The sequence below is a fragment of the Lepus europaeus genome, chromosome 13 (genome assembly GCF_033115175.1).
Source record: "Lepus europaeus isolate LE1 chromosome 13, mLepTim1.pri, whole genome shotgun sequence".
NCBI lineage: Eukaryota > Metazoa > Chordata > Mammalia > Lagomorpha > Leporidae > Lepus > Lepus europaeus.
Window position 1 is genome coordinate 90,080,195 of NC_084839.1, and position 18,709 is coordinate 90,098,903.

At 49.8% G+C, this 18,709-nt stretch overlaps 1 protein-coding gene across 1 annotated transcript; it reads left to right on the forward strand.

Moving 5' to 3' along the window:
• The first annotated feature begins 5,903 nt into the window (after positions 1 to 5,903).
• On the forward strand, positions 5,904 to 18,195 carry CNOT11 (CCR4-NOT transcription complex subunit 11). Its single transcript, XM_062209963.1, has 7 exons — positions 5,904 to 6,455; positions 9,050 to 9,214; positions 11,936 to 12,088; positions 13,981 to 14,183; positions 15,195 to 15,397; positions 16,968 to 17,064; positions 17,143 to 18,195. Exons 1-7 carry the CDS (start codon positions 5,936 to 5,938, stop codon positions 17,338 to 17,340), a joined length of 1,539 nt encoding a protein of 512 aa, XP_062065947.1. The 5' UTR covers positions 5,904 to 5,935; the 3' UTR covers positions 17,341 to 18,195.
• Positions 18,196 to 18,709: the final 514 nt, after the last annotated feature.

Sequence of the window (18,709 nt, forward strand, 5' to 3'; positions counted from 1 at the left end):
TGGAAGGGGGGCAACCAGGACAGAATCTGGTGCCCCGACCGGGACTAGAACCCGGTGTGCCGGCGCCGCAAGGCGGAGGATTAGCCTATGTCAACTCAATATTTAAAGGAGAAGCTACCAAGTCTTAGTGTCCAAGATGTACTTGGTCTGGGTCAATGTGGTCTCAGGTCATTTAGTATCATGCTGCCCTCTTTGTGACCAACACGACTGGAGCAACTGCTGCCAGCAGACTTGTGCTTGCTTTGATCTGTGCCTTCCCTGGGATTCTGGGGGCCATGTCAGGGAGAGACTGCTTTAGTTCAGACTTCCATAGGAAATTATCAGCGACAGAGTGGCTGAAACAACAGACATTCGTTTTCTCACTGTCTCGAGGCTGGAAGTTCAAGAGCAAGGTGCCCCAGGGTTGGATTCCTCTGAGACTCCCCTTCCTGGCTTGCAGCCTGCCATCTTCCCTCTGTGTCCTCACACTGTGTTCCTCTAGGCATGCTCTTTGTCTCTCTGTATGCTTCCTTTAAAGGAAAAAAAAAAAAAGCTCTTTTAAATTTTATTAGAGAGAGAGAGAGCGAGCGAGCGAGCTTTCATTTGCTAGTTTACTCCCCAGATGCCTGCAACAGCCCACTCTGTGCCTGAGGCCAGGATCTCAATCCCAGGCTCTCACGTGGGTGGCAGGAAACCAACTACCGAAGCCCTTGCTGCTGCCTCCCAGGGTCTGCGTGGCCAGATGCATTCCTGCTCCCTCCTCCTCTTCCTTCTTTTTAAGATGTATCTTACTTGAAAGGCAGAGTAACACAGAAAGAGAGAATGGGAGAATGAGAGAGAGAGAGACAGAGAGACAGAGAGAGAGAGAGAGATCTTTCATCTGCTGGTTCATTCTCCAAATGGTTGCAACAGCCAGGCTAGGCCAGGCTGAAGCCAGGAACCTGGAATTCCATCTGGGTCTCCCACACCCATGGCAGGGACCCAAGTACTTGAGCCATCATCCACATTAACGTTTGTGGGAGCATTAGCAGGAAGCTGGGGCAGAAGCAGAGTAGCTGAGACTTGCACCAGAACTCCTATAGGGAATGTGGACATTCCAAGTGGTGGTTTTCTGATGACCCCGATGGGTCACAATACCTCCCTCCTCCCTGTTTCTGGTAACCCAGTTGTCCTATGGCTGAGGCAGCATCGTTCCCCACCTCCGTCATCACCTGGCTGTCTTCTCCCCATGTGTATCTTTGGTATGACATGTCTGTCTGGTTGTCTTCTTTTATTTTTTTTTAAAAGATTTCATTTGTTTATTTGAGAGGTAGAGTTACAGACAGTGAGAGGGAGAGACAGAGAGAAAGGTCTTCCGTCCGATGGTTCACTCCCCAAATGGCCCCATGGCCAGAGCTATGCCAATCCGAAGCCAGGAGCCAGGAGCTTCTTCCTGGTCTTCCCATGCTGGTGCAGGGGCCCAAGCACTTGGGCCATCCTCCACTGCCCTCCTGGGCCACAGCAGAGAGCTGGCCTGGAAGAGGAGCAACCGGGACTAGAACCAGCACCCACATGGGATGCCGGCACTGCAGGTGGAGGATTAACCTACTGTGCCATAGTGCCGGCCCCATGGCTGTCTTCTTTTATTTCGAACTTTCTGGGATTCTTTCAGCCAACTGAAGCCACACTGAAGCACTTCCTTGCCTCACACCAAAGTTATTGTTTACATGTCAAGCTAACTTTGAAAGGGAGAGCCCCTTGGTATTAAGGCCCCAGAAAGAGAATGACAGACAGAAGGCATGAGAATTTCTACCTAGGATGAAAGCAGAATAACGAAGCAAACGTCAGCAAACAAGATTTTAGCTCAGGTATGAAAGCTAAATGCACATCACCCTCAGCTGTCTGCAACCCAGCAAGGAAGCAAAGAATGATCAGCAAAGTTTGTAAGGCAGCCTAAGCAGCATCACAAAATCAAGTTTCTGGGGGCCAACGCCACTTGGTTAATCCTCCTCCTGCAGTGCCAGCATCCCATGTGGGTGGCAGGTTCTAGTCCCTGTTGCTCCTCTTCCAGTCCAGCTCTCTGCTGTGGCCTGGGAGGGCAGTGGAGGATGGCCCAAGTGCTTGGGCCCCTGATATTGTAACAGGCACCCAGAGTCGGTTCCTTGTCTCAAGGCCATGATGAAATATGATGCAGGCAACAATGGAGGTGGGGGTGGAGGGGTGGCGGTGATAGTGAGCAAAGCAAGGGAAAATAGATTTTATTGAGAAACAGAGACTCCTGCTTGCTGGGAAGGGTTTCCAAGGGAGGGGTCCATTAAGGTCTGGGTTTTGGGAACTTGTACAGGGACTGTGTGTCAATCCATCAAATCTTCTACATAATTTGAATACGTCGGGGTCTGCTTTGTTTTCTCTATGTCTCTTGTGTAGCAGTCATGGCTCCTGAGCTGTTAACAAAGGTTACTGTGTCCACCATCTGGGAGATGGAGAAATATTCTCAGTGGAGAAATATTGTTGATCTGACAATTAAGGCGGGTTGTGCCCCCTGATCGGTTGCTAAGCACCTGAGACGTGCTGCTCTGTGGTGTGTTCTGGTCTGACACCGGAGCCCAGTTGTTCACACAGTTACCTACGGGTTTGGGAACCATTGTGTTCCCCAACTGCCAATCTCTCTGCTTTCTAGGGACAATGTCTTTTGTCTAATGAGGTTTCACACAAACACCTGGTTTCTCATTTCCACAGGGCCCTGCCTACCTGCCTGTTAATCCTTCTAACTCCTCAAACCAGCAGGCTAGTATTTTCTATTTATCTTTTTTTGTGTGTTTGTGTAAGATCCTCTCTTACAGTTTTTGTTGAAATATTTTTAAAAATTTTATTTCGATTTACTTGAGAGGCTAAGAGACAGAGTGAGCTCCCATCCACTGGTTCACTCTCCCAGTGGGCACAGCAGCCAGGGCTGGACCGGGGCTGAAGCTGGGAGTAAGGAACTCAATCCATATCTCCCACATGGGTGGCAGGAGTCCAATTACTTGAGCTGCCACTTCTGCCTCCCAGGGCCTGCGTTGCCAGAAAGCCAGAATCAGGAGCTACAGTCAAACCTAGGTTCTCCTGTATGTGACATGCACGTCTTAACCGCCAGGCTAAATACCCACTCCGCCTCAATTCTTTGTACAGTATATATACAGGCACCCCACTGTGCGGCAAGAGAAACTTACCTTTCAGTTCTGTTGCCCATGAACTTTCTGAAGTGCCCTGGTAACTTTCTATAGGGTACACAGTTCTCTGGCGGAGCATAATGCAGTTACAATGATAATGACATTGTGTTCTGTACATTCATTCCAAAAAGAAAGGGAAACTTGTGATCCATTTTAGAAGGGATCTCGGGGCGTGTTTTGGTTATGTGGTGAACTCAGGATGAGCTGCGGATTTTTCCAGAAGTTCTATGTGGCAGTGATGGCAACTGTGGCACCAGTGAAGAGGCCACCAAACCTCTCTCAGCACTGCTGGCTCAACTGCCTTGGTCTGCTGCCTTCCCACAATGCCTGCAGCTCAGTCTGCGACGCAACAGGAGCTCAGCAAAGCTGGTGGGGGTCAAGTGCACAGATGAAATGTTAAGTGACCTCGTTTGTGGCTGTTATAGCAGTACTAGGAAATGAACAGAGGGTGTCAGAATTGGTTGGAGGGAGCACAGGGGAAGCCCTGGATACTACATTAATTTTGAAAATGCTCCCATAGGAGCTGGCTGTTGTTTTGCAGTGAGTTAAGCTGTCACTTGGGATGTCTGAATATAGCAAAGTGCCTGGATTCGAGTCCAGCCTCTGCTTCCAATCCAGTTTCCTGCTAACATACACCCATGGGAGCAGCAGATGGTGGCTCAAGTCACTGGGTGACTGCTGACCACATGGGAGACCCGGATGGAGTTCCTGGCTTATAATTTTAGCCTTGCCCAGGCCTGCGTGTTTTACACTAATTTATTAATAATAGTATTATTACACTAATAATCAATTTAAAATTTAATTATTATGCTAATAATTAAATTTTAATAATTCAAATTTATCATAATTAGTATCCTTAAACATTACCAGTATTGTAGGCTAATTGCTGTCACAATTATAATGTGAAAACAAACCTTATAATGTGAAACAGCTCAGACAAAACAAAAATTTTTATAATAAAAACTTTGTTAAAAAAGATTTATTTATTGGGGCCAGCATTGTGGTATAGTGAGTTAAGCTGATGCCTACAATGCCGGCAACCCATACCGGCATGGGTTCAAATCCTGGCTGTTCCACTTCTGATCCAGCTGTTAGTGGGCCTGGGGAAGCAGAGGAGGACGGCCCAAGTGCTTGGGCCCCTGCACCCATGTAGGAGACCTGGGAGAAGTTCTTGACTCCTGGCTTCGGAGTGGCTCAGCTCTGGTCCATGTGGCCATTTGAGGAGTGAATCAGTGATGGAAGATTTCTCTGTCTCTTCCCTGACACTTTTGTCTTTCAAATAAATAACATCTAATCCAGAGGGTACTTTCTTTTTTTCAATAAATTTTTTTAAAATTTATTTATTTGAAAGGCAGAGTTACAGAGAGGCAAAGGCAGAGAGAGAAAGAGGTCTTCCTCTCTGGTTTACTCCCCAGATGGCCACAATGGCTGGAGCTGTGCTGATCCAAAGCCAGGAGCCAGGAGCTTCTTCTAGGCCTCCCACGTGGGTGCAAGGGCCTAAGCACTTGGGCCATCTTCTACTGCTTTCCCAGGCCATGACACAGAGCTGGATTGGAAGTGGAGCAGCCAGAACACAAACTGGCACCCATATGGGATGCCGCCACTGCAGACAGCGGCTTTACCCTGTGGACAGTGCCGGCCCCCAGAGAGTACTTTCAAGCTACTTTGAATCAGTTTCCCATGCCATCAAATGATGTTTGATGTTAATAGGAACACTCATTGGTAACATCCTCGAGGACATTCTAGCACTAAGTTGAATAAACTTTTCAACTCTACTTCACACCTGTTGACCCAGTCATTTGTCTTCCTTAAGAAGAGATTAAGGTGGTGGGCATGTGGCACAGCTGGTTAAGCTGCTTGGAACACCCCACATCCCACACTGGAGCGCCTGGTGTGAGTCCTGGTTACCCCCCCTTCTGACCCACCTTCCTGTTACTGCACACCTTGGGAGCCAGCGGCTGATGCCCCAAGTACTTGGGTCCTTGCCACCCATGTGGGAAGCCCCCACGGGGTTTTTGGCTCCTGGCTTCTGCCTGGACCTAGCCTGGCTGTAGGAGGCATTTGGGCAGTGAGCCAGCAAACGGAAGATAGCGTGCTCTCTGTGTCTTGCAAATAAAATACATCTTATATCAAAAATCTGAAGAATTAAGGTGGCGTGTAACTAGACAACGAGCTGCAGGCACTGTTCAGCGCACATCGGATTCCCAAACAGGAATCACTGTAGGGGTAGGGAAATGCCCGGCCCTCCCCCAGTGGTTCTCAGCCACATGGCCCCTTACAGTCACCTGTGGAGTGTTTGTTTTTGAATCAGAATCCCTGGGGGTGGGGACAGGCGCTGGGATTTACAAAGGCACGAGCGGGGTCATTCTGGTGCCAGGCAGTGCCTGGGCGACTCCTAAAGTGGGTACGCTCCCGCTGGACCTGGGGCACCCCTACCCCCAGTCCCTTAGCACCGAACCAGACCAGAACCGGGCCGGCCGGCCCGCCCCCGCCGCTCCAGGAGGCCACAGCCCGACTTCCGGCAGCGTCGCCCCGCCCACCTCGCATCGCCCCCCGCCCACCTCGCGTCGCCCCGCCCACCTCGCGTCTCCCGAGCCTCTCCTGGGCCTCGCTCCAGCAGCCTCGCTTTCGCTCGGCCGTCAGGTTTCTCCGGCGTGTTTTGTTTACGACGCCGTCGTGTACCGGCGCGCTTTACGGCTGCGTGAACGGAGCGCGTCGGCGCCTGGGCCGCTCGGGCCGCCAAGCAGCGCGGGCGAGCGAAGTTGATGCCCGGCGGCGGGGCGAGCGCGGCATCCGGCCGGCTTCTCACCGCCGCAGAGCAAAGGGGGGCCCGAGAGGCGGCGGGGTCGGCGGCCCGGAGCGGCTCGGGGAGCTCCGGCGTCGGCAGGGGCGGATCAGGCGGCCCCGGGCCGGGGAGCGGCGGCGGCGGCCCGGGGGGCCCGGCGGGCAGGATGAGCCTGACCCCGAAGGAGCTGTCGAGCCTGCTGAGCATCATCTCGGAGGAGGCGGGCGGCGGCAGCACCTTCGAGGGCTTGTCCACCGCCTTCCACCACTACTTCAGTAAGGCCGACCACTTCCGCCTGGGCTCGGTGCTGGTGATGCTGCTGCAGCAGCCGGACCTGCTGCCCAGCGCGGCGCAGCGCCTCACCGCGCTCTACCTGCTCTGGGAGATGTACCGCACCGAGCCGCTCGCCGCCAACCCCTTCGCCGCCAGCTTCGCGCACCTGCTCAACCCCGCGCCGCCCGCCCGCGGCGGCCAGGAGCCCGACCGCCCGCCGCTCTCAGGTACCTCCCGGGGGGCGGCCTCTCCCCGTGACTCTCGGGGGTGGAGAGGTGGTGGTTAGCTTGCACCGAAACCTACTCACCTCGTCTTTTGGGAGCCATCGGCCGACTCGCACGGCTCAGCTTGGGCCTGGGATTTCTCTCCTCTCGAACACAGCCCGGCCGAGGTGTGTGAAGGGTGGAAGTGATAACCCCTGGTCTCTCCAGCCCCAGCGGAGTGAGTGGAAGTCTGTACCCCAACCCGGAGGCGTGGTTGGCCGGAAGTACACCGTAAACAGCGCCTGCTGTGGTTGGCCAGGGCCCCCCCCCCCCCCGGGTACTGGGGTCGAGGGCAGAAGGTAGAAGGTGCCGTCTCCTATCAACGGTCTCGGTTAGGAAAACGCGCGCCTCCCTGGCCGTTGGGTCAGATGCCTATCAGTAGGGTGGACGCAAGGATGCGGGGTTAGATTTGTGTGGATTTGCCTTGGGAGACTGGTCAGCCAGGCAGAGGGGCGGTGGAGATGAAGCAGGGGACAGGGAGGCCTTAGCGGGGGACCAGTGTCGCGGGAAACGGCTTGATCCGCTGGCGCTGCGATGGGGCAGGGGTGGGCCCGGCGAAGGCAGCAGGTTTTGAGGTGATACCTGGATTGTTTTTCAGTGTCTACTCGGCCGTGCCTCTGGATCTGAAGTTATCTTCTCCTTGGTCCCCTGTTTTTGTGTCGGGCCGAGGTGCCCTTTAGGTACGGGCGCTTAGGCCACTGTTGGCAGCAGGCAAGAACCCAACTACTGGAGCCCGCGTGAGCAGGAAGCGGGAGTCAGGAGCCAGAGGCAGGCCTGGAACTCAGGAACCCCGATACGCGGTGTGGGTGTTGCAGCCAACTGCAGGCCAAGCGGGTGGATTTTTGAACAGCTTTTCAGATGAGTGTGAGCCCAGCCAGGCTTGCGACTGTACCTAAGTAAGACTCTGGGCTCAAGAAGCCGCCAGTCTGGTTGAGGGACAGTCACAGCAGACTGCTCGGGACTCTACCGATGGAGACACAATGCCCCTCACACAGGAGCAGTGACCACTGTGGAGCTGCAGAGGTCCTCAGGGGTGATGTTCTTGCTGGATGTTGATTAGGGATGGGGGTGGCTGGGCAGAGTGTGGGGCCCTGTGAGGTGCTGTTGGAGGAGCGCTGTGTTCAGAGGAGCGGGGGGGATTTTGCACAGCTGGACTGCACTGTGCATGAATGGGAGAGGCGTTCAGAGGGTGAGCTGTAGGTGCTGCATGAACAAGGTAACTAACGCGAGCAGGTTTACCCTCTAGAAGTGCAGCTCAGTGGGGGGGAGGCAGACACGGACCCTGTATGGGTGGCAGGTAAGCAAGGGTGGCCCTGGGAGCCAGCGGGAAAGGAGGGGCTCGGGAAGGAGCTGAGGGGGCGCAGTGGGAAAGCTGACGCGCTCTGGCCACACTTCCAGACTGACAGCTGAGGTTTGGGACGTAGGGAAGGCACACACAGCCAGTGGGCGTGTTCGAGGGGCCCTGTGCATTGGAGCCAGGTATGGGATGTATGTGGGCATCGCTACTCGTTGCTTTCTGCTCTCAGCTTCTGTGTGGTTGCAGCAGGAAAGGAGGAAATGCATTCTGAGGGCTGGAGGTTGTTTTTTTTTTTAAGATTTATTTTTATTTATTTGAAAGAGTTATGAGAGAGGTAGAGAGAGAGAGGTCTTCCATCCGCTGCTTCACCCCCCAGATGGCTGCAACGGCTGGAGCTGTGCCAGTCTGAAGCCAGGAGCCAAGAGCTTCTTCCAGGTCTCCCTCGCAGGTGCAGGGGCCCAAGGACTTGGCCCGTCTTCTACTGCCATCGCAGGCCATAGCAGACAGCTGGATCGTCAGAGGGGCAGCTGGGACTAGAACCGGCGCCCATATGGGATGCTGGCACTTCAGACCAGACCGTTAACCCGCTGTTCCATAGCTTCTGCCCCTGGAGTTTTTGTTACCTGTTTGTGCTTGAATACATATAAGTTTTATCATGAAAGGACTTGAGGCATCTTGGGAAATGAAGTTGTTTTTGTTGCTGTTGTTAAAGATTTGTTTTATTTATTTGAAAGGCAGAGTTAGGGACGGAGAGAGACAGAGATCTTTAATCCATTGGTTCACTCCCCAACTGGCCACAATGACTGGGCCAGGCCAAAGCCGGGAGATTTTTCTAGGTTTTCCACATGAGTGCAGGGTCCCAAACACTTGGGCCATCTTCCCCTGCTTTCCCAGGTGCAGTAGCAGAGAGCTGGTTTGGAGGTGGAGCAGTTGGGACTTGAACCAGCATCCATATAAGAGACCAATGTTGCAGGTGGCAACTTTATCCACTGTGCCACAACGCTGGCCCCAAAGTGGAGTTCTTAATAGTTAGAAGAACTTTTAGTTTGGCTGATGATGCCACAGATCATAGAATTTTTGAATGCCAAATTCAGTTACACAAGTCATCAATGTATTTATTTGGCTAATTGAAACTTACTTGCAATTTAGTCTTTAAAAATATGGGGGTTGAGGTAGCACATAGCAAATTCTAGTTTTACCAGATTCAGGTTAATGTTTAAAACTAGCCACTGGAGAAATCATTGTGCGTTTCTGTTTCCAGGGTTTTTACCTCCTATAACTCCACCGGAAAAGTTCTTTCTTTCCCAGCTGATGCTGGCACCGCCCAGGGAACTCTTCAAAAAGACCCCTCGCCAGATCGCGCTGATGGACGTCGGAAACATGGGCCAGTCTGTGGACATCAGCGGGCTTCAGTTAGCCTTGGCCGGTGAGCCGTGGGCCTCCATGGGCGGTAGTGTTGGTCCTCTGCTTCGGGTCTCTACTCCCAAGAAAAATATCGTTTCAGCACAGGCTCCTGAGGGGAAGTCCTGTTTTGATGCTAATGGGGCCTATGAGGTCATTTTGAGTTTTCACTTGAAATGACTGCTTTTCCCGTTGTAGAGGAATGCTGGCTAACGTTTAGTTTCTATTAAAAATCCTGTGATTGAAGACTCAGTTGTTAAAGTGTCAGTACTACCCAAAACAGTCTACAGATTCAGGGCCATTCCAGTCAAAATCCCAGCAACATTTTATGCAGAAGTAACAAAAATCCAAAGGAATTTCAAGACCCCTAAGGAGCCAAAACTGTTTTCTTGGCATCCTTGTCGAAAGTCCTTCTCTCCTGTTTGCCAGGGTTTATTTCTGGGCTTTGTAGTGTGTTCTGTTGGTCTGTATTTGCGTGTCCTTTTTGCCAGTACCACACTGTTTTGATTAGCACAGCTTTGTACTAATTTTTGAAATCAGGAAGTGTTAACACTTCCAACTTTGTTTTTTTCAGGGTTGTTTTAGAATATTCTGTGCTACACATAAATAGATGAATGAGGGTTCTGAAGCAGACAGAGGGTGGTGACAGAAAATAATAATAAGACCTGCTGTAGCTTCTGTTCAGAGTCAGGCTGTCTGAGTTCTGAGAGATCAGAGGATCTTTGCTTGCCTACTCTACAACATGGCTCTTGTCACACGAGAGGGATTTACTAGGGCAGTTATTACTTTTAAAGATTTATTTATTTGAAATAGTTATAGAGGCAGAGTTATAGAGAGGCAAAGAAAGAGAGGTCTTCCATCCACTAGTTCACTCTCCACATGACCACAATGGCTGGAGCTGAGCTGATCTGAAGCCAGGAACCAGGAGCTTCCTCTGGGTGGGTGCAGGACCCCAAGGACTTGGGCCATCTTCTACTGCATTCCAGGCCATTGGCAGGGAGCTGGATTGGAAGTGGAGCAGCTGGGACTTGAACCGGTGCCCATATGGGATGCTGGTGTTGCAGGCAGCAGCTTTGGCCGCTACACCACAGCACTGGCTTCTCACCTGGGCAACTGTAACATGTCACTAGATTTGCAAACCCTTGATATTGTGAGTTAGCTGCAGAGTAATGTTGACGGTGCCCCATCCTCAGACCCCAGATAGCGCACACTGGGCTGCTAATACAAGGCCACGTGTTGTGGTAACTTCTCTTTGGAACAGTCTGAACAGCACTTTTTAACTGGAGTATCAAGATACCAATGGTTATTTTCTGAAAGCAAGAGAAATCCTCTTAAGACTTTGAAGGCCAAAGGCACACAGAAATACTTGTTAGCCTCTAGTTCCAGATGTGATCTACTAGAAAGCAAATGGTGGCTTCTTTAACCGAAGATAGTGTGAAAGCTGGCTGGTGCTGGGGGGATAGGCGGCGTCAGGCAGCTTCCCCTCTGAGCTGCTCTGAGGGTTCTTCCTATGTCTGGGCTTTTTTCTCCATTTGTCTTATGGTCTTTCATGGACTTTGGTAGCTCTTTAATGAGAATTGAGCCTTCTGTGTTTAAAAAAGACACAATCTGGACGAGAGCTTTTCATAAAACGTGCTTGGAGGGCTTGTCACGCGGTGAACCGCAGCAGCGGCCAGCCCAGGTTAGGAAATGGAGGCTGCTGCCTGCTGCCCCCGCCCGTCACTAACCCGACGTCCGTGATACGCCTTCTCAGTTTGCCTGACGGCCTTCCCGCCTTCCCCCCTGCCTCCACCTGTGGCTCTACTTCATGCACTGGGTACACGTTTCCTCACTGGGCCTCTCCTGCTGAGTGTTGAGCTCGGAGTGCGTGGTGGCGCCGAGTCACTGTAGTGGCTGCCTGTCATTGCCGCTGAGGTGTGTTCGTGCAGTAGGATATCGGTTGTTTAACTGTGAGCATTGCGAGACTCCCGTGTTTCCTCAGTTGGAAAGATAGGCATGTGTCACACTTCACTAGGTGTCTTACTCAGCTTTTTGCTACGTTAACAAAATACCTGACACCTGTTCCTTAGAAAAAGAAGTGTATTTATCTCATGGTTTTGAAAGCTTATGTGGCACAGGGTCTGGTGAAGTGTGGAGTGCGTGCCAGGCTCGCCCCTTGTACAGTAACCCTCTCTTAAGAACTCGAGGGTCCCACGGATTCAGATCCCCTCTGAAGGCAAACCTCCAGTGACCCAAGGACCTCCTACTAGGCCCTGGGGACCAAGCCGCTAACACCTTCTAACTTTTGGGGACCTTTGGGGGATAAATCAAATCCAAATCTTAGCACCAGGTAATGTCACATTGTCCTCCAAAGTCGCTGTGCCTTTTTTCATTCCCAGGAGCAGTGTGTGTTACCTTATGTCCTGCATTTGATAATAACATACTCGTTAACTTGTCAGTCCTGGTGAGTGTGTGTTACCTTGTGCTTTAACTGAATTCCCCTAGGTTCCTAATGGGATCAAATAGCTTCAGCTGTTTATTAGTCACTTAGGCTTCCTTGTAAAATGCCTGTTCATTAGTCTAACTTTTCCTATTTTTTTCAAGTTGATTTGTAGCAGTGTAAGAATATATTGCGCACACACACACAGTTGGCCTTCGGCCCTTTATCTTGATGTGTTGCAGACAGCTTCCTCCGGCTAGTAGTCTGTCTTTTCTCTTGCCTCTTGGTGCCCTCGGTTTTACAAGTTTCTCCTGTACCCTTTTCCAGAACGCCAGTCTGAATTGCCAACCCAAAGTAAAGCCAGCTTCCCTAGCATTCTCAGTGACCCAGACCCGGATTCTTCCAATTCTGGATTCGACAGCTCGGTTGCTTCTCAGATCACGGAAGCTTTAGTCAGCGGACCAAAGCCACCTATTGAAAGTAGGTGTATGTGCAGAGTTATTTCCTGCTCTTGGTTCTATGCTATCAGCGCCCCTAAGACTTTGGTTTTTGAGGTACTTTGTATCTTTATTGCTATTTAAACTTCAGCTTTCAACTGAAACTTCCTAGCAGGGTGTCTGTAACAGCAGCAGTAGAAATGCTCCAAGTTAGTTCTTTAAAAAAACAAACAAACTGCACGCCAGATAGTATGCCATCATGAGAGCACCTGAAGATTTAAAGTCTTTGATTTTACTCAAGTAGGTCTCAACTTTTGTACCTTATTGTTTATTCTGTACCTCTTTAGTAATCTTACCACTGTTACCATCTCCACTTTAAAGCTGTACTGATCTTACAGCTCTTAAATTAATTCCAAGAAAGCAGGACTGTGAAGTGGGCCGCATCTTTGCATCTCACGGCTTCAGTGTGGTCTGTGCAGTGGAGGCCATGCTTTCTGCACAGGGGGAAGAGCTTGCTCTCCAGACGGCTGTGCCGCCGTGAACTTGAAACTTACACTGTGGCTTTTATACCGTCTGCAGTGGATCTCTGGCCTAAGTGGGTTTAATATTTAAAGATTCGGCAAACACAAGCGTGCCTGAAGGAAGGTTTCTGCTAACAGGGCAGGGAGCATTTTTCCTGCCCAGGGCCGCTTGGATATTTGTAACATCACTCGTGGGCTATACAAAACTATCACCTTCAAAACGAGCCTGCAGTTGCGTTGGCAGGGCCAGACCGAATGATTTCATGGGCCTTGCACGGACTGCGGGCTGGACGTTCCCCGCCCGATTGACTACTTGACTTGAACTTTGAATTGCACAGGCCACAAGATGTGAGAAGCACATCACTGATGATGCATGGTTTAGCCATGCACCTGCCAACCCCACCTCCTGAGGACTGCTTCCCATTGAGTGTTCAAAACCGTCAGCCCGAAGGAGATGGAGCTGCCGGAGTCCATCTCACACTCGACAGGGGCTCAGGGCACAGTGGAACTCAGCCTCCTCCTGCCCTGGCTGGAAACCAGAGTGGGCATGACGCTGATTCAGAGTCCCGGCCGGTGGTGACTTTAGTGGACTTAGAACTTGGAGTTCAGTCTTACCAAACAGTTCAGTTTAAGGGCTGTCATTTCGGTTTCCTGCTGTACTTTTACTGTTTTTTATGAGCCCTTAAATTCACAAGTATCCTGTTTATTTTCACAAATCTCCAGATTCATTTGAAAATGTCAGAGGTCAACCATACTTTTTTCTTAAAAATTTTTATTGATTTATTTATTTGAGAGGTAGAGCTACAGAGGGAGAGACATCTGCTGCTGGCTCACTCCCCAGATGGCTGCAATAGCCAGGAGCCAGGAGCTTCTTCTGGGTCTTCCAAGTGGCTGCAGGGGCCCAACCCTGGGCCATCTTCCCCTGCTTTCCCAGGCCATAAAGCAGAGAGCTGGATCAGAAGTGGAGCAGCCAGGACATGAGCCAGTGCCCATATGGGATACTGGCACTGCAGGTGGAGGCTTAGCCTACTACACCACAGCACTGGCCCCTCAACCACGCTTTTGTATGCCATTTAATCTCCCCATAATCTGTCCCTTTAAAGTTACAAGATGTGTGGATAAAACGAATGCAATTCCTAGTCATCTCTGCACAAAACAGTGGTACCTTAAAAGCGGAGGGTAAGTGCAGATAAGTGGACAAGTGGTAGTTCATTTTCCATCAGAAGACTTTCCCGTGGCGTCAGGGTTTCATTCAGACTTCAAATAGAGAACACAAAAACAGGGTAACAGCACGCCAGGGACCAAGCTCTTCATTTGTGGGGAGACAAGAGGAAACCATGGCTGCGTGCTGACGGCTTTAATGCCAGCCCGGCCCGCTCGGTAGCAAAGGGCCCCACTGCTGCTCTCGTTCCAGGCCACTTCCGGCCGGAGTTCATCCGCCCACCGCCTCCACTGCACATCTGTGAGGATGAACTGGCCTGGCTGAATCCCACGGAGCCGGACCACGCGGTTCAGTGGGATAAGTCCATGTGCGTGAAGAACAGCACCGGTGTGGAGATCAAGCGAATCATGGCCAAAGCCTTCAAAAGCCCCTTGTCTTCCCCGCAGCAGACACAGGTACCTGGTACAGCAGACACCTTTAGCTCACCGCGCGTTCCCTTTGGTTTCCAGGAAGGGACAGATGAGCAGCCAGCTGGTAGCATCAGCGCAAGCCAGCAGTGGAGCCTGCCCGTTCCCCTTTGGGTAACTTTGCTCTGGTGAAAGGGCACCCGGTCTGATGACTAAAAATATTTCAGTTACGATCAGTTCATTTCTGGAGAGAGGAGTCTCACTTTGTGGCACCCGTTCCTACCATATACCAGCCAGGCCCTTCACGCACATCTTCAGAGGCTGAGAGTGAAGCGAGGGTAGGTGGCCCAGCTCCATCCCACAGATGGTGTGTGGGGGCTGTCTGAGCGGGAGTGGCCTGTGGCAGCTGGGTGCCTTGGACTTCAGGTCCTGGCTTCCGTGAGGTCCTCGCGTCTCCCGTCCGGCTCCCTAGCGAGTGTTGCTTTCAGAGTCCGTGTCTGTTCACTCTGCCTGTTCCGCTGTGGAGTGTGGAAGTAGATGGGTGCAGAAGCGTAGGAAGTCTTAAAGGAAAAGCTCTTCTTTGGCAGAAACCTGCTAGGAGAGGGTGGGTGTGCCTGGGCCTGAAGCAGTGCCAGCCCAGGCCAGCCCAGCGCCTGCCTCTCGCTGACGTGCTTTCTCTGGCTGTGCACTTTCTAGAACCAGCTGTTAATTAAGATCCGTTTTCAGTCACAATAGGTGACAAAAACTTAAAAATATACAAAGGATTTCAGGACAGTATGGTTACAAGCAGACAACACTGAGTCTGCTTTCGGGTCCCCTGGGGTAGGGGTCGGATGTCACTGGTAAAGTTACAAGTTGTCTTGTGTTTTCAATCTGGTATCTTCACAATTCGAGTATAAAATTAAATGTCCAGAAAAGATGATCATGGGCTTGAGGGAAGAAATTTGTGCTGTTTAATGCAGATGCTTTTATACATTTTTATATAAAATATTTGCTTTTGTATGCATGTGGAAATTATACAGTTTGACTCAGCCTCTCTTAAAATTCGGTTTTATTTAGCTCCTTGGCGAGTTGGAGAAAGACCCCAAACTTGTTTATCACATTGGCCTCACTCCAGCCAAACTTCCTGATCTAGTGGAGAACAACCCTTTAGTTGCCATAGAAATGCTGCTGAAATTGATGCAGTCCAGCCAGATCACTGAGTACTTCTCCGTCCTGGTCAACATGGACATGTCCTTACACTCAATGGAAGTTGTAAATCGGTGAGTGTCCACGTTTCATCCACAGTGTGGGATGTATACATTCAGATTAAGAGGACAGGAGGGAAAAATAGTTTGAAAGTTGGAGAGTTTTAAAAATTGACTTGAAATCAGCCAGTGACAAAAAGCACAGCAGGCAGCTGAGTGGGCTTAAGTTTGTGTGTAGAATGTGCTTGGGTCCCGCACTGTGCCATGGCAGGGAAAGCCACCGCCTGCGCCAGCATCTCATATAGGCACTGGGTTTGTGTCCTGGCTGCTCCGCCTCCTATCCAGTTCCCCACTAAGGGCCTGGGAAAAGCAGTGGAAGATGACCTAAGTATTTGGGCCCTTGCCACCCACATGGGAGGCCTGGATGAAGCTCTTGGCTCCTGGTTTTGGCCTGGCTCAGACTGGGCCATTGCAGCCATCTGGGGAATGAACCAGCAGATGGAAGATCTGTCTCTCTCTTTCAAATATTTTAAAACAAACAAACGTGCTCTTAGGGGTAGGAAACATGAGGCTCCAACTTAATCTTGTTCACAGCCTCTGCTCCGTGTCTGCCTGTCATCGTTCAGGCCTTGCCTCTGCCCACCAGTCTAGACTCACTGCTCTCAGGGGCTCACTTCTTTCCTTTCTGTATGAGCAGCTGTGTACCATTTGGCCCTTAGCCCAAGAACTGTATCTTGTTTTAGTATGACTCTAAAGACAAGGTCCTGTTTTTTGTTATCCCCTAGTGTGTTTATCCCTAAGTGAAAAGACTTGCTGACAGAAATCTCAAGAGACTGCAGGGGGCCCACGGCAGTGTTTCCTCAGATCCTCCGTGCCTTACGGAAAAAAGTTTCGGGGCCAGAGAAGTTTGGAGAAGGCACTGTATGCTACTCTTCTTTGGGAAACACATTCTTCATAGTTAGCCTGGCAAAAGCCTTGCAGTTAGCAAACCAATTTAATGTGACCCAGTATTTCCCAGACTGAACCGAGCAAGGAACTCTCACTCCAGCCCCATTTTTCCCGCTTTGATTAAAACATTCCATATAATCCCTTGGAAAATACTGACCTTGGCCTGAACGAAAGTTCAATTCTTTTGTAACATCTCAACCAGGTTTTTGCTGCATTCCTTACTGTGCCTGCCAGTTCTTCCTCAGTTGCCAGGACTGTCCCTCTCCAACTTAGACTCCCCAAGTCTTGTCACGTTACTTCTATCTGACAAATTCCTCACTGTGGCCTCTGGCTATATGATGCACTGTTGATGGACTCATTTTTACCTTCTCTCACACGGCCTCTGATAGCACTTGTTACTTAAATGAACATAATTGCTGAGACTGTTGGAACTTAGAATACTCAGACATAATGCTCAAAAACATTGTTGCTTAATGAGTAACTGCATTGTGTAATGCTAAATATAGACTGAAAACTAGTCTCACAGTGACTAAGTGGGTGTGGCTGTTAGGTCTATTCACCTAAGCCTATGGAAACTAGGAAATTAGATCATCCACCAGTTTCACTAAATGACCAAAGGAAAATTTCCCTTTTATGATTAACAATATATTTTGCTGTTAACAATTAAAATTAACCCAAATTTTATTTTACAAAACAGACTGACCACAGCTGTTGATCTACCTCCAGAATTTATTCATCTGTATATATCAAATTGCATCTCTACTTGTGAACAAATTAAGGATAAATATATGCAGGTGAGTAACAGAAACTTCTGTAAATTTCCTAAGTGCCTGCTAGGAAAACGGGCACACTGAAACTTTTCTCTCTTTCAGAACCGTCTGGTGCGTCTTGTGTGCGTCTTTCTCCAGTCCCTGATCCGTAACAAAATTATTAACGTGCAGGACTTGTTTATAGAAGTGCAGGCGTTCTGTATTGAGTTCAGTAGGATACGAGAAGCTGCTGGCCTTTTCCGGTTGCTGAAAACACTGGATACTGGAGAAGCACCTTCGGAGACCAAAATGTCCAAGTGATACCTCAGCAGAGCCACTCCATTCATTGTGATTTCCTGTTCAAAACTGTTGGCCTAATGCACTCAGACAACATCTTATGTACTTCAACCAAGTTTTATTTTCCTGGATGACTTTTCCTATAGATGAGTTTTTGGTAAGAACTTGGAAAATCGCCTTTTTAGGATTCTTGCTGACTATCCATGGGAGGAAGTTATCCCCCAAAAGCTAACTACAAATGATTTTTGTTTTGCACTGAAGAGCAAAGTGCCTGTTTTTGCTTAAAGGACAAGCTGTAGACTTCTGATCGGGAACCCGGTTTTCCTAAGGTTCCAACATTAAAAGTATTTAAGGACATTCTTAAGAATTTGTGATGTTGTCCTTGAATTGAAAGCAACTGTTTTTGGATCATCAGACAGCAAAGAGAAGTTTGGCTGTTACAGCTACTTAGGCCTGTAGCTTTCAACCTCTCATTGAACACAGTCTGAACCAAGGACACGCTTGTACCTTTTTCCTTCTTGCCATGGGGACCTGATAGACAGGAGAAATGCATTTCTGGGAACTCTTGGACATCTTTTTCTAGGCAGAAATAGCTGGCACAGGTTCCTGATCCACCCCCTCCCCCCCCCGCCCCGAGATGTTCTCTTTTGTAAGATAGTCTGTTTGTTTTAAGAGAAAATGTGTCAGTGTTTTGGGAGGTAATACCACCACTAAGAACCACCTGTACACTGCCTGGTGCATGGGAGCTACATGTTCCCGGTGTGAACTGGAGTGGACAGGTATTTGAAGAGTAGGAGAGCAGCAGAGGGGATCGTGTTTGCTGTCACCCCTCATGTGACTTTGGACAACAGTGCCTTCCATTAAAAATTCTTAAATCAACAGTGTATCTGATGTGTTCTTCAATGCTTAACAAAAGTTAAAAGGAAGCCAAGCCTAGTAGTTTAATATAAATTCCAACCATAAAGTACTAGAAAACAGAGGCAGTATGCTTAGGTTTGTAATAAATTGTCTCGGTTCTTCTTACCAAAGTAGGGATTTGTTAGGTATGTTTGCTTGGAGGAAGCAATGACCCAAACCCTAACAGGAATACCTGCAGTCCAGCTAAGGTGATACTAAGAACCCTGATTTCTCTTAATGCCTAAAAGTAGGCGTCATTATTTTGCTATTAGCATTAGGAAAAGACTAGAGGAATGGCAGTTTCAGTGACTGACAGTGGACACAACCCTACCTTAGGTCCCAGGACCCTCGATTATCTGGGGCTACAGAACATTGAACTCAGCCACCACAGTGTCTGTCCTCCAGCACGTCACAGCCTGTTCGCACAGGCGCCATTCTGAATAGGGGATTTGATACGAAATACAAAAATGTGGAAAGTGTGGCAAGAAAGAAGGAT